This window comes from Ursus maritimus, unplaced genomic scaffold, assembly GCF_017311325.1.
Source record: "Ursus maritimus isolate PB19 unplaced genomic scaffold, ASM1731132v1 scaffold_23, whole genome shotgun sequence".
NCBI lineage: Eukaryota > Metazoa > Chordata > Mammalia > Carnivora > Ursidae > Ursus > Ursus maritimus.
Genome location: NW_024424786.1, coordinates 29,640,618 through 29,655,348, shown reverse-complemented (window position 1 = coordinate 29,655,348; position 14,731 = coordinate 29,640,618). Strand labels below are relative to the sequence as shown.

The 14,731-nt window shown below is 35.4% G+C and overlaps 1 protein-coding gene across 7 annotated transcripts in view; it reads left to right on the top strand.

Annotated features, from left to right (window-relative positions):
* Nucleotides 1–14,731, top strand: part of PHF21A (PHD finger protein 21A) — a 188,738-nt gene that overhangs the window by 29,361 nt on the left and 144,646 nt on the right. For all 7 annotated transcript variants that reach the window (XM_040639009.1, XM_040639004.1, XM_040639010.1 and 4 more), the window contains 3 exons: nt 5,614–5,757; nt 11,591–11,623; nt 13,763–13,828. In XM_040639009.1, coding sequence (XP_040494943.1) covers nt 5,704–5,757; nt 11,591–11,623; nt 13,763–13,828 — 153 coding nt within the window. In that variant the 5' untranslated portion in view covers nt 5,614–5,703. The remainder of the gene's footprint in view (nt 1–5,613; nt 5,758–11,590; nt 11,624–13,762; nt 13,829–14,731) is intronic.

Genomic DNA, 14,731 nt, shown 5'->3' with positions numbered 1-14,731 from the left:
TCCTTAGCTCTTCCTTAAATTGATCTGAAATCTATCCTCCCATAACTTCCACTTCTATTAAGTACTGATTGGTTATGCCAAGACCACCACACCCTCTTGTGTTACCCTTTGTGTAGTAAATATTTATATGATATTGGCCAGGCTTATCTGGATGATTTTTTGTCATTAAATGGCATTCTAGTAAATGTGGCAGTCAGCTCTAAAATCTCTGCCTCATTGTCACTGTACTGTTATATACTACTCTCCAGACTCCTTCATTCTGAATTTCTGTGAGTTTTTAAATTTACTTGCAATGTTCTTGTTGGGTATAGTTGGGCTGATTTTAGTAGACGTGCTTGATTTCTGTAAAGAAAGGTAGGAAATAGAAGAATGTGTGTGTTAGCTGGGTGTGGGCCCAGGGAGCTGAGGTAGAAACTACATGTCAGAATGAACATTGGTGGTAGAGAGAGATGCAAGAAAATGCAGCAGACCATGATGAAGAGGGTGCTGTCGGGAATCCCTTGACACTGTGTTGCACATGGTATGACCTATACAGGTATTCCTTTTCTTTTTCTAAGTAAGGATCTGGCCCCTCCCCCAAAAAACAAAACACAGAGGAGGGATACATAGTTTATATTCAAACACATTCAGACATTATCATAAATCTGATTGTGTGTGTGTATGTGCAAATCTAATCTGATGGTTAGGAAACACCAGTCTCACTGGCTGAGGTGATTTTTGTCAACAGCTATTAATACCAAGACTTGAGCATAGTAACCTTGCCAGTGTCAGAAGGTAGCCTCTGAAATCAGGATTGCCAAGTTCTTTGTGCAGTAGCATTTTCTGTCGACGTGTGGAGTGTCACCAAGGAAATACCGCCATGAAAATAAGAAAACAAACATTATTTGTTTTTTTAATGTTATTTTTATTCAATACGTTAGTAAATGTTAGTTTTCAATAAGTGCTACTAAAAAGCTTTATTATTTTTAGCATCTGTGATAATTTTTAGCACTATTAGTTAAAAGTTAAAGATATTATTATATCTCCTAGCAATTTTGTACAAATTGAAACCTGGTATTTTTGTATTTGACATGTGACAAGTAAGGACACATAGATCTGTCAAGATTTTCTACCTTTTTTTTTTTTAATTTTATTTTTAAGTAATCTGTATACCCAATGTGGGGCTCGAACTTATATCCCCAAGATCAGGAATTGCATGCTCTACCAACTGAGCCAGCCAGGCACCCCTCTACTGCTTTCTTAAAAAAATTAAACCTACTCTAAACAGTATTCTGCATAACATATAGATCAAAAGTGGAGTCTTGGGGCATCTGGCTGTCTCAGTCAGCAGAGCATGAGACTTGATCTCAGGGTCATGAGTTCGAGCCCCACGTTGGATGTGGAGTTTACTTAATTAAAAAACAAAAACAACAACAACTGGAGTCTTACACCAAGTAAATATTTGGTGTAGAGAATACTGAGCTGTCCATTTTTAGGAAATTCAGTCTGGGGGCACAGTGTTTTATGGACTTAGTTAAAGAAAGTTGGTAGACAACTTGAGTTTTGATGGGAAAAAGGTTTATACCAGTTCAGGAACAGAGCAGTGTTTCTTAGCAGTAAATTCAGAGGTACGGCATTATTGCGTTATTAGAATTGTAATGAAAGATGTAGAGGTTACATATCTCTAAGCACAACTCTACCCAGCAAGATAGTTAGAAGCCCCTTGCTTAGAGAATGTGAAAATAGGGAAGCCTACAGTCTTCTCAGCAATGTACTGTGTTGAGAAGTTTATTAAGAAGTTAGTTTGTATGAATAAAAGAGTTAAGTATGCTAAGAATAGCATAGAACTTTATACTTTACAAAGGGCTTTTCATATAACTTCATCTCTTTTAAACCTCATAATAGTTTTATGAGTAGATGATACTATTCCCATTTTTCTGATTTATAAGCAAACAAACAAATTAAAAACCCTAAGGCTGAGAGTGGTTACATAGCAAGTAAATGGAATCCATTTTTTCTTGTTTTGGGGGGATAGTGAGTGTGCTTTCCAGACATCACAGCTGTCTTTTTTAGTGGGATTTGCTTATTATTTTTGTTTTGTTGGTTTGTGGAGTTTCTATTTGTTCATGTTTTTGGTTTTATGTTATTTGAAGGTGAGAAGCCGCTAGGTGTCCCAGTAGTTTGACATGTACAGTTCTGAAGATAACAAATGTTGGTATTTTGTGCTAGGCAATTGCCCTGTCTGATGGCAGCATTTAGAACTGCTGGGTGGTAAAAGGCATTGTACCTCAGTAAAGTGTGCCTATTACTTCTTTGTGAGTCTGTTTATATTTACCTTGTAGCAACTGATTTGTTAGTTGTAACTTACTGAAATGGGTCAAAATATGATAAATCATCTTTTTACAAATTTAGCAAATAAAACCTTTTTTATGATGCTGTAAACTGCCCCCCAATAGTCGTCATATGACAGCTGCATAAGTTGTCTAAACCCCCAAAATGTTTTTTAAAAGGATTCAACATGTGCTTGCCTTGTTTTTATAAGCTATAAATATATGTATATAGCGTGTTCCTTAGGTAGAAACCAGTCTCTTAAAACTGCTATCCAGAAAGAGAACTTTTTGAAGTAGGATGTAAAGGGAATCTTCTAATCCTTCATAAGTTTTTCTATAACAAGTCACTAACTTTTTTAACCCTTCAGTTTTATTTTGAAATAAAATGAATAATTGGCATTTAGTCATTGCCAAATAAAATTTTGTGCCTTTCTGTGTCTCTAATAAGCAGACAACAATCTGATGAAGGAATAAAAACTGTCAGTTCCTCATTAACTTGAGTTACAGGCTTCTTATCTTGCAAGGCACTCTTTGACATTTAGAGCCTCCAGGTTAAATCCTCGTTTTACCTTTTCTTTTCCTGAACATTTTGTTTCATGAGTATCACATTTTCTGAGGCTTTAGCCATCCTCAGTTAATTTTTTTTAATAAAAAAATAAGTGCATATTTTCTGTGGAAAAATGTCAAAACATCAATACTCCGAAAAATTGAGTCAGTAACCCTTAGTGCTACCACCCAGAGATAACCAGTAACAAATTATGAAAGTGCCACCTGACCCAAACTCTAGACAGCCCGAAGTATTCTTATTTCTACAGATCTTTGTCAGTTTGATAGACAAAACTTATCTTCTTAAAATTTACATTTCTATGACTATTGAAGATGGATGTTTTTCATGTTTTGGTCATTCTTACTTTTCTGTGAGTTGCTTTTTCATATTTTTAAAATTTGTGAGCACTCTAGTGTATAAATTATGTTAACCCTTTGTTGTGTATGTTGTAAGTTCTATATTGTAAGTTCTCCATGTTTTTAACCTGCTCTTTGTTTCCAGAGTTTATGTGTTGAGTTGACCTATGATGTTCTATGTTACTACCAGTAAAATCAAACATGGCCTTTTTATTGTTGAAAATACCCCTTTAACTTCAAGGTGATTCTTAATTTGACAAAAATTATAAGGAATCATTTTTGGACATGTTTTCTGATAAAACCTTGCAAAAATTAAAACTAATTCAACAAACTCAAGTTGAACTCTATATAAGTTACAAATTCGAATAGGAAGATTATTTTAGTATTTAAAATTAAAGGGGGAGTGGCTGGCTGGCTCAGTTGGTGGAGTGTGTGACTCCTGATCTCAGGGTTGTAAGATCGAACTGCCTGTTGGGTACAGAGATTACTTAAAAACAAAATTCTTACAAAAAAGTAAAATTAAAATGATACTATAGTTTTAACAGTTGCTTTTGTATATAGAGCAAACTTACATGATAACAAAAACTTCAGTCTTAGTAACTTCATGACTCTGATATTTAGTTATTTATTACAGTTCCATAGATTTTTCTAAGATAAGTAGCTAAAAAACTGCTTTTGTAGTTTGTTTATAAAAATATATCTCCTTTTCCAAATGGTCTCCCCTAAACATATTGCCTTTTTTGGTTGATAGTATCATTGTATAGTAATCCTTTCCTAGCCTCCATAAATGTTAAGTTTGAAGGAATTTTATATATTTTTTTTTCTCAAGATTTTATTTATTTATTTGACAGAGATAGAGACAGCCAGCGAGAGAGGGAACACAAGCAGGGGGAGTGGGAGAGGAAGAAGCAGGCTCATAGCGGAGGAGCCTGATGTGGGGCTCGATCCCATAACGCCGGGATCACGCCCTGAGCCGAAGGCAGACGCTTAACTGCTGTGCCACCCAGGTGCCCCAGGAATTTTATATTTTTGAAATTTATTATTTTTTAAGTTAGAATGTTTTGGTTTTGCATAACATAATATATAAATCCTAGGGGAGAGATTGCCAGCGATGTTTTAAGTGTAGCAAGTTTAAGCAAATTTAATGAAAATTAATATTCATAGGAATATATTCTATAGTTAATGATTCCATTATAACTGTTAAAATAAGGTTTTAAAGAAGTTTTAAGAAAACTTAGGTTGAATATGAACTTGATCCCTAGATAAATAATTTTTGGAAAGTGTAAAGATTATAAATCTCGTTGAATTGGTTTAAGTAGTAGTGGTTCTTTCAGATTCCTGATTTTTCCCTTCCTCAGTTTGCAAGAATGCTGAAAAGCTGCTCTAGCTACAGGTTTTATAGATACAAAGAGGAGAAGGGAAAGAAGTAAAGTTTAAATTTATTTTGGCAGAAGCAAACTTTTGCTTTGGGAGGTTACCTCAAATCATGTCTAAGGCCACATTCAAGAAAAAAGAAAAAATATTAAAAGAGAAATTAGCCATTGAGTTCATTTCAGTTGTAGTGATGAGCAGAATAGAATAGGAAGGCTCACATTCACAAGTGTAGACTTTTGACATTATTTCCACTTGCAGTTATACACACAACCAGAAGAGATGCGCTGGAAGGCTTGAAGAAGATGGTGTTTGTTGTCAAGCTGGAAATGTCTGATCCGTTGCTAGACCACCCCCTCTATTATACACGAGAGGTTTATTTTTTAACATGCCTGTCATAACTTTATGCAAAGCAGAGTTAGATTGCATTGTATCTGTGTGAAGTATTAATTTGTCAAATGCAGACCTTTAAGCGATACCAGAATTTTCCTGTTTTGAGTTTTATTTTTAAAATAGAGTAAGAGTCCATCCAGATGAAAGTACTCTGGTCTTCTTTAACCTCTGAGAGACCCTGAACTTTCCAGTTCATTCTGTGTGATGTTTAAAAATGTATGACCCTGTTGTTATGTGTCTCTAAGGACAGTGTGTCCTGGATGGTTGTAGTCTTGCCCTCTAGATTCCCAGCTCATCTAAAGGAGAAGTGGTCTTGTTCAGCTCTTATCCTCAGAATGTAGTATGTACCACCACAATGCTGGCATGTAAGCATGCTTAGATGTTTTCATGACTAGATTAAACACGTTTCCCCCCCATTTCTTACTTACTTGAAGTGTTCTGTGCAGGAATGTTCAATGAATAAAACCCAGAAAGTTTTGGTACTAATTCAGTACAAAGCTATTCATTTTGGAAAGAAACCTGTTTGGGAAATTTCTTGCTCTGCGTTAGAGCATCAAATAATTTTCAACTAATGTAATTTCTTTTATTTAACATGAATATTTCCTTTATGATCCAAAACACTTTATGATCTCCACAGCTGCCGTGAGAAGAGGAGTTTGTTATTTTAAACAGAGGCTGAAGAAACTGTAGAATTAGCAGATCTAAGAGAAAGTGGAGAAGGTGGAGGATGGAGTTGCAGACTCTACAGGAGGCTCTTAAAGTGGAAATTCAGGTTCACCAGGTATGTTCCATTATTGGCTTCTCCGTGTTGTGTTATTAAGTAATGGCTAAGATTAGTAAACTGTCCTGTCTCTGAATTTCAGTACACTTTTTAATCGTCTTCCAGATAGTTGTCCAAGAGTCATGTCATTTGCCTTTTACTGCTACGTAACAAACTCACTGACGATACTTCTAAAAACTTTAATAAAATATTCCTGACTTCCTTTCCAGAGAAAAGAATGGAAAATATTTTTCCATATACTACAGGTGTTAAAAAAAAACCCAAACTCTTTTTTTCCTTTTTTTTTTTTTTTTTGGATTCATCTGAAGAACTTTGTTCATGTGACTTGTGTATTTTAAGTAATGAGACATGTTTAAGTTGACTACCATTTATACTGAAGTTTTTACACATAACTCAGCTTTATGCCTTGATTCCAATCTTTAAAGAAAACATCATTGCCAGAGCGCCTGAGTGGCTCAGTCAGTTAAGCCTCTGACTCTTGATTTCGGCTTAGGTCATGATCTCAGGGTCACGAGATCTAGCCTGTTTTATGCTCCATGGTCAGCACGGAGTCTGCTTGGGTTGCTCCCTCTCCCTCTCCTTCTGCCCCTTTCCCCACTTGCACTCTCTCTCAAGTAAATAAATCTAAAAAAATAAAAGAAAACGTCACTGCCTTCACAGTTGTTTAAATTTCAAATATCACAATTCTTAAAATTTACCTCAGGTGCATTAGGCTAAACAAGCCTTAAAATATATGAATAAAATATGTTAATAGTTGTTTATATAATAATATCAATAAAATAATATTAAATATGTGTAATATATTTTATATGTATAATACATCTTATTTAATATAACTCTAATCCAGAAATGAAGCTATCCTTAAATAACTGCATCATTAACATTTATCATAAACAGAATATCACTGTTTCTCTCCCCTTTCTAGACATTAGCTGGATGTGGTCCCAGGTTCAAGATAAACACGTACACACATACAATCAAAAGTGATAAATGATGATGAATTGACTACTTTTGAATGTTTGGGGTGTAGAAATAGAAAGGAGGAGGGAACAAGTTTCCCTTGTTTTATCTGAATAGTTTAAAGTTAATTTCTGAAATTGTTGGAAGCACCCCTTGGGCTTTTGATAACTACTAACTTTGCAAGTTGCTTGGAATTAGGGTGGATGAGAGCTTACAGGAAAGCTTCAGAGGCGTACACACACACTTTTATTTATTTATTTATTTTTAAGATTTTATTTATTTATTCGGCAGAGATAGAGACAACCAGCGAGAGAGGGAACACAAGCAGGGGGAGTGGGAGGGGAAGAAGCAGGCTCATAGCAGAAGAGCCTGATGTGGGGCTCGATCCCAGATCGCCGGGATCACGCCCTGAGCCGAAGGCAGATGCTTAACCGCTGTGCCACCCAGGCGCCCCATACACACACACTTTTAAATGTCTGTGGATTCAGAAATCCTTGCTTCTGCTTTGGATCTGTTAAACTCTTGCTCAGCAGTAGACTTACAGTTTGCTGTGTACAGGTGGGCTTCTCTATGTGAAGTGTGTTTTGTTTTATGGTAATTTTAAGAAATTTAGTATATAATAAGTTATGCAGATTTTATTTTATTTGGCCTTGCTTCTGTTACTAATTGAGGAGAATAAAAATCTGTTTATAAAATCAAGCTTGTCTTTTTCCCAGATGTAAGTATTTTAACCTAGAGTTGTGTTGAATACTTAATTTGGCTGAATGGCAAATGACAACAGTTAAATTCATAATTTGTTTAGAACTGACATCATCATAGAAGGAATTTCTGGAGAACAATAACCAATCTGAAATTTGTATGGATTAAAGATATTTAATGAAGTTATATGTAATGTTAGGAGATAGTCTTCCTCTCAAGAAATTTGGAGATGGCAGCATTGACATTCTGCTTTTAGTTCATCCTCACAAGATATGAACAAGTCCCAAATAAGACTTTCTTGAAAGACTCATCTCCTAAATTGAACTAAATTACTAAAAATGAGAATTTTTTTTTTTTTTTTTAAGAAAGGGAGAGAGGGCGATGGAGGAGGGGGAGAGGAAAAGAGAGAGCATCCCCAGCAGGCTCCACATCTAGGGTGGAGCCCGACATGGGACTTTATTTCATAACCCTGAAATCATGACCGGAGCTGAAATTAAGAGTTTAATGCCTAACCAACGGAACCACCTAGGCATCCCTAAAAATGAGAATTCCTTTTTTTTTTTAATTTTGTTTTATTTATTTGTCACAGAGACAGCATGCACTCGAGAGACAGCTAACGCAGAAGCAGGGGGAGCGGCAGGCAGAGGGAGAAGCAGGCTCCCCACTAAGCAAGGAGCCCAATACGGGACTCGATCCCAGGACCCTGGGGTCATGACCTGAGTTGAAGGCAGTTGCTTAACTGACTGAGCCACCCAGACATCCCCAAAATGAGAATTCTTAAATATTATTTTGCTTCTTTATTTTTAATTCATACCAATTTTATGAAAATTATAATTATGAAAAAAATTTAATGTTTATTCCTTTTTAAAATCTAATTTAATTTTAAAATTACATTTATTGACTCAAAAGAGATATAATGTTCTTCTGAAAGTTATCCCAGTCTCTTAATATTTACATTGTTTATTTCCCAGTATATATTTTTTTTAAAGATTTATTTATTTATTTATTCGACAGAGATAGAGACAGCCAGCGAGAGAGGGAACACAAGCAGGGGGAGTGGGAGAGGAAGAAGCAGGCTCATAGCGGAGGAGCCTGATGTGGGGCTCGATCCCACAACGCCGGGATCACGCCCTGAGCCAAAGGCAGACACTTAACCGCTGTGCCACCCAGGTGCCCCTATTTCCCAGTATATTTAACTATTTTTTTAGGAAAAATCAGGAGCTTTTATATTCATCCTGAATTATTACACATTTGTTTGTGCAATAATAATCACTTATTTATATGTTGATAATATTTCAACTTATATACTTACAAAACATATATTTGCCCTGTAATTACATTTAGAATACTTTCCTATTTGGGCAAAAATACTAAGTATTAGTAGTAAATACAAGTGACGTGCCTTGTTTGTAAATCTGATGTTGTTATTCTGGTTGGACATGTGGTAACCTACATGATCACTGATCATGACTGGTTCAGGAATGCCAGAAATGACATCAAAGCGTAGGCACTGGCTGTTAGGCTGAGGCCAAAGCCAGATCATACATTTGACTAAATACTGGAGCAAAAGCTTCCCCTTTGCATTTCCAGTTAGGGATGAAATTAGGGCTGAAATTGAGCTTAACGGATAGAAGCATGTTAGGAAAGTATTGCTGTGGTAGAAGTGGATTTCTGTTCTTTATGGATAGGGAGATGGCTAAGAAAGTTGCAATGTACATACGGGTTGATGTTGAGTGAATGTTAAATAATAATGGCCTGTGGTGGGTATCTCATCTTTCTTGAGAAATTGCCTTTTTAATTATTCTTACATAGCTTTGATGGAAACCACATTTAAACTTTTGGAGTATTAACATGGAACAGAGGATAGTATAAAGCACAGGTTAGCGAACTTTTTCTGTGAAGATGGTAAAATGTTTTATACTTTGTGGGACGTTTATGGTCTCTGTCAGTACTACTTTGCTGCTGTATAGACAAAGCAGCCATAGATAATATATAAATGAATGGGTGTGGCTGTGTCCCAATAAAACTTTATTTATAAAAACAGGTTGTAGGCTGGATTTGTCTATGGACTGTAGTTTACGCCTACCCTCGGCATAAAGTATATCCTCATAAAAAGTTGCTGCATTCTTGCAAAATAAAGTAGCTTCATTTTGATAACACAGTGTCAGCTTAAAGTCACTAGGGATTTGGATGCTCTAGTTAAGTTGTCTAGCTTCTCTTGTCCTGCCTCTGATTGTCTAAGATGCAGCTTTACTACTCTTAGATAGAAAAGTTGGTTTATTTATTTCCTCCAGAAGTGGAGGCTTAGTGTGGTTATCAGTTTTTAAGTTCCAGTGTCATGAGAGAAAACCTTTTTTGGCTTTAAAAAGTCAACTTTAGGGGCCCCTAGTTGGCTCAGTTGGTTAAGCATTTGCCTTTGGCTCAGGTCATGATCTTGGGATCTTGGGATGGAGCCCCTCTGCCCCTTGCCCCTGCTCATGCACACACTCTCTTTCAAACAAAGATCTTTAAAAAAAATAAAAAGGCAACTTTAATGTAGCAGCCAACTCTCTAGTAACTAAATTAAAAAAGAAAACCAAGGACTTTTTTCACTGAAAAACGAGGCTAGCTTTTAGGCTGCACTGGTAAAAAATATATATGTATAAAGTTGTGTTTCAGTTTCACTGAGCTCTTGGAAAGTGTGTTATTACTGTTTTGTAGATTAAAGCTAGGATATAGAAGAGTTACTATTGTCACACGTGAAGTAGAATATAGTAACGCATACCTCGTGTGTATGGAGATTACATGGTTGGCATCCTCAGCTATCCAGAATGCTTCTTAACACCTGAAGTAAGGCTCTTGACCAAATACGATAAATGTCAGAAGTCATTCACTGAAGAGTGTACATTTTATTCAAGGGGCATTTCTTAAGCTATTATAACCTATTTGCTCATCTTAGAATTAGTTCACTGTGCATATCACACAGCAGATCAGAAGCCGCATTTTTGAGTTGGGGTTCAGGGGCTGTTGGAGGAGATGTAATAGTAACAAGATTTGCTAGCTAACTCCTTGGCATTTAAGAAGTAGATTGAAAAACAAAAATGTAGACACAAGAACTCTTTAAATCATAGCAGTTTGGGTCCTTTATTATAAGGACCTATTGTGCTGTTTATAGAATAGTATATTAATTGATGTAATCATGCCTCTTAAGTATCAATCAAAGCTGACTTTTTTTCTGTTTAAGAAGGCAGATAAGTATATGTTTTAGAAATATTTTATGACTAAAACATTTGAAAGTACCTTGACACTCGAAGAGAGGGACAGATTTTTTAGTTACATGAAAAATTCACTTGGGGAACAGCTTATTCCCGGGTACTTTTAGGAATTTTCTGATATTTTTTATCCTTCAAATTTTTCTGTCCTGGTTATTGTTATCTTTGGGCAGGGATGCTTTTCGAAGTTGGGTTAAGTCAGAAGACGCCCATTTTTCTTTCTTTTTCATTTATTTGGACTTCTGCTTTCTTGAGTAAAGGTCTTTCTTATTAAGTATTCTGGTAGCACTCTCCTTCCCAGAGGAACACAGGTAGGTAGAGTTTTGTTCCTTCATTTCCCTACTCTCAAATACGGAGCATCCCTGGTCCACTGAGTACACCCCCCACAGACAAGACAGTGGCAAAGTTGGTAGCTGACACTAGCCTCCTTTTGTGGTAAGAACCAAACCAACAGACTTGCCAAATCTGTACTTTGCTGTATACAAACAGGCCTGTTTTGTTATGGGACCAGCTTCCTTCCAGGCCTTTTGGGTCTCTAAACAATGACAACATTTTAAAGGGATGTTCGGCTTTTGGAGCATCCAGCTTGTTTAAATTGCTTTTTAAAAGCCCCCATCCCCCGCCCCATCTCCAGATTTGTTAAAAAGCAGGAGCTTTTCATTTCAAACATTAAGTGATAGTTTGATTTATTTATATATATGTGTGTGTGTATACACACAGGTATATATGTATGTATATGTATATATTAGGAAGAGTGTCTCATTAATCTTTTATATGGATCATAGAAGCTTTTGGTCTATTCTGATTGTGTGTTGCTCATTTTTTTGGGTGGACTTAAAACTTTAGATTTTTGGGGCCAAGTCTGATTAGCCTAGTGGGTTAATATTTAAGACTGATGACTCTTTTTCTCTCTTTATTACCAGAAACTGGTTGCTCAAATGAAGCAGGATCCACAGGTAAAATACTACTTTTATTCATTTAATTTTTAATTTAAATTAATTTAAAGTAACTGTAAGATACTAAAATACAGACCAGGACTTAAGTTTTAGAAACTATCTCACTCTTAGCATATTTGGTCTTCATGTTATAAGGGTTTGGAAAAATACAGTCGTTCTATTATAATGTAGCTATCATTTTGTCTTTGTTTCTGTTATTTTACTTTTATGTTCATTTCTTTGATTGTTTTGGGGGGAAAATTGAGTTAATATTCTTCATATGGCTTAAATTTCATTTCCATGAGCCAGCTTATTCAGAATCAGTTTTTGAGGCTTTCTTTATTCTCCAAATTACTGTATATATCCTTACCTTCTCATAGCTTATATAGTACAGGTATAGTACAGAACATTTAAATACTTAATTCCACTATGATTAAATAATTTCAGAATAATTTTTAAAGAACTTTTTTAAAAAAAATTATCTTTGAAAGAGCTCTTAAAGAGGATTTAAAAGTATCTTGTATAATAATCCAGCAGATGTTGCCTTCTCTTTAAATCTCATAGAGTTTTTGACTTAGGCATTTTCTTCTCTATCCCTGAAGAGAAATCTTCCTAAAAAGTTATCTTGTCTTTGATGATTACATTTATTGTTCAGGTAGTGTCTCTTTTGTAGCCATTAGATAGTGGGTCACAAGTTTGGAGAGTATTTATCAGCCTTTCAGGATTTGTTTACCGTAAATTGTTCACAGAACACTTAGACCCATTATATTTGTATAAGTATATATATGTTTGTGTGTGTGCGTGTGTATATATGTAGCTGTTAAACATATACATGCTTCATTGTAAAGTTAAGAAAATAAATTCTTGGATTAAAGAATGGTACTGAAGCAGATTGATTCTTTGGAAGTGGGAAATATATTCATTTCTCCAAAAACTTAGCACCCAGTGGCCTAACTAGTGTGTGGACACAATCCATTGATTCTGAGGGTTGGCATTGATGGCTCACACTAAAGTCCTGTTTGACAGTCTTTCTTCTTTGAGAAGCATTTCCATTTTTATTTATTTTTTAAAGTATATTAAAATTTAAATTAGATTTAGGAAACCAAGAGGCAGTAGACTTTAGATTAATAGTCTATTTTATATTTAATATGGTAACCTACATTGTCAGCAACTGAAATATTATTAGAAAATTTTAACATTTCTGATAGAGCTGGTGGTCATGTAACAGTGCAGTCTTAACTCAAAAGAATCTGAGGGGGCAGTAAGTTGTTGGACAATCTTGTGAGTGATCTCATTAGTGAAGCCTTATATCAATATATCAAATATACTTATAAAAAAAGACAGTGTAGGGTAAACTTGAGGGGGAGGATCTGTGCCCCAACCCTGGCAGAAGACCAAGCAGGGTGAATCAAAAGAAATGCATGTGAAACAATGAAGAAAAAGTAGTCTTTTATTGGAGTGGTGTTCAGTCTGTTAGTAGGCTGTCCTGCTACATTAAGCACTTGAAAATTTTAATTTTGTTTTTTTTCCCCACTTGAGTAAAAAGCAAGCACGCTCAGTGTATCTCATCTAAAATAGTATTCTTTTTTGATTCCTAGAATTTCAGAACTGAGAAAATACCCTGGTAGTCAGTGTGTTAATTTGAATGATGTAGTGTTAAGGCAGTTGCAGCACTGACAGCTTTTCAAATCTAGGCTAAAATAACAAATGTACTCTACTAAATAAGGGAGAGGGCAAGTAGAGAAAAAACTCTTAATCTTTATTGATAATGCCATTAAGCATGCGGTGTATGCATACTTATAACTTCCATTTTCCTGCTTTTGTCTGATTAGTGGAGCTTTAGGTTTTTTGTCAACTGATACTTTCTATAAGGAATAATAATATTTCAATAGAAAGGAGTACTATTACAGTACAAGATGCTAAAATATAAAACTTGTAATTTGAAACATTTGCAAAGGAACTGCCCCTATTCCAGTGTTAAGAGCTACATTTAGGATCTGTGGTGATAATATGACTACAGTTTAATGCATGACAGATTTGATTGGCTAAATGCTTAAGATTGCTTCATCATTTGTAATACAGTATGCATAAAGTCTTCTTGCTACTATTCTGTTAACAAATGAAATATCTTTCTCACAGATATTTTTTCTTTCCAATCAGAATGCTGATTTAAAGAAACAGCTTCATGAACTCCAAGCCAAAATCACAGCTTTGAGTGAGAAACAGGTAGGGGAAAGGGGGGGGGCATATTTTTAACGTTGTGTTCTAAAGATATGTCTGCTCGAGGCTTCTAGGAGAACTGCTATTTTTCCTCATGTGTGAAAATAAGTGTGGGCAGCCAGACTCAGTTTTAATTTTGTTTGAGCTCTGTTTATCTATTTTTATTTTTGGTTGAAATCAGTGTCTAGAGTATCCCATGGGTATATGTTACTGGCAAATACCTAAAAGCAATGTGGCAGGCTGCTGTTAACTGTGTTAATTAAACTCTAGTTTACCCATAGGGGAAAGAGGTAAAGAAAGTTAGTGGGAGTATGTGATAGAGAATCTTGTCGTTGCTGGATGTGTCTTGTTAACCTGTTTTAAAGGCTTGAGATGACATTTAACTTACCGTGGAGAAAATGGTTGTAAATCAGTTGCTGTAAATGTAGGTCTCCCATTCTGATTATTGTCATACCTTTATGTTATTCTTTATTAGATAGTGACCTATTATGTGAAAAAACTTTGGTGGAACCTTGTTAGATTTATTTATATAGAACAAGAGAAGAGCATCTTACTTTTTTTCCCAAGGACATCTGGAAAGTATTCTTTGGAATTTCTTGTATAATGACCTCTACTTCACCAGTTCACGCAGCTCCTGCCACCAGGTGGAGTGTGACAATTGATAGAGCTCTAAGTAAATGTCTATGGTAATCTGACAAAGCATTTGTTTCCTTGTTCCCTCCCCACCACTCTCCCTGTGGTTAAAAGGAGCAGTTTTCTATCTTGGCGTAGGTGAATGTGTGAACCAAAAGCATAAGGTGATTTGCAATTGGTAGTTCCTGCTAGTGACATCTTATTGAAGATTTTTGACTAAATAGTTCTCAGTAATTGATTTTCATGTGTTTTTTAAAAAACTTTTATTTAGTGAAA